Source organism: Lottia gigantea, assembly GCF_000327385.1.
Source record: "Lottia gigantea unplaced genomic scaffold LOTGIsca_30, whole genome shotgun sequence".
NCBI lineage: Eukaryota > Metazoa > Mollusca > Gastropoda > Lottiidae > Lottia > Lottia gigantea.
Genome location: NW_008708987.1, coordinates 2,727,952 through 2,728,998, shown reverse-complemented (window position 1 = coordinate 2,728,998; position 1,047 = coordinate 2,727,952). Strand labels below are relative to the sequence as shown.

General features: G+C 37.9%; 1 protein-coding gene across 1 annotated transcript; it reads right to left on the bottom strand.

Moving 5' to 3' along the window:
- Positions 1-7: 7 nt before the first annotated feature.
- LOTGIDRAFT_118930 (hypothetical protein) lies at positions 8-427 on the bottom strand (the record flags this gene model as incomplete). The annotated part of the gene is made up of 1 exon (XM_009057584.1): positions 8-427. A coding segment is annotated over one exon (420 nt), but the record flags the coding sequence as incomplete, so codon positions are not given.
- Between the last annotated feature and the right edge of the window lie 620 nt (positions 428-1,047).

The following is a 1,047-nucleotide window of genomic DNA, read 5'->3' as shown; positions in this document are numbered from 1 at the left end:
GCAAGTAGTTCGAGTGATGGTTTACAAGGAGAAAGTAGTTTGAGTGAAGGTTTACAAGAAGAAAGTAGTTCGAGTGAAGGTTTACAAGAAGAAAGTAGTTCGAGTGAAGGTTTACTAGAAGAAAGTAGTCAGAGTGAAGGTTTACAAGGAGAAAGTAGTTTGAGTGAAGGTTTACAAGAAGAAAGTAGTTTGAGTGAAGGTTTACTAGAAGAAAGTAGTTCGAGTGAAGGTTTACAAGAAGAAAGTAGTCAGAGTGAAGGTTTACAAGGAGAAAGTAGTTCGAGTGAAGGTTTACAAGAAGAAAGTAGTCAGAGTGAAGGTTTACAAGAAGAAAGTAGTTCGAGTGAAGGTTTACTAGAAGAAAAAAGTTTGCATGAAGAGTTCGATATTTATAAAATTCTAGAAATACACGGAGATGTGGAATCATTAATTTATGGGTTCAAAGGTCGTAACCCAGAAAAAGTCATTCAAAGTAAAAATATACTCAAGAATACTGAAGTGGTAAACAAACAAAAAGGTAAGTTAAGCAAACTCATATGGTTAGTTTTAATTTTTTGTTTGTTAGGGGGGGGAGAGAGACTAGGAGACAATAGAGCTATATCATTTGGGTCCCCCCCCCCTTCCTGGCTACTGCTGTTGACCTACTTCACTGGGCATCATATTGATTGTCAGAGAAAGCCTAGGTTTAATTGATAAAGTTAGTTCTAATGAAAGATATGAGTGAAAATTATTCTGTCTTTCAGTTGAAATGAAGAAGAAAAACAGCCGAATGAGAAAATTCTTCAGAAGACTGTTCAGCTGTAGCCGTAAAGAAGACTGAATAATTGGATGAAGGGGTGAAAATGAAATGAAATGAATGGAGTTGTACGTCCTACTTTTCTGCACCATGTGGGCTAATGAAGATAGGCAACACCATGCAGGATGCAATGAGGGACATTTTGCCAGGACAGCGGAAATAGCCTTTTAGCTCTTTTCGATTTCCATCTGTCGAGGGATCTTCAACGTGCAAAGCCTGTAGAACATCCGTCATAGCTGCTCAACAAACAC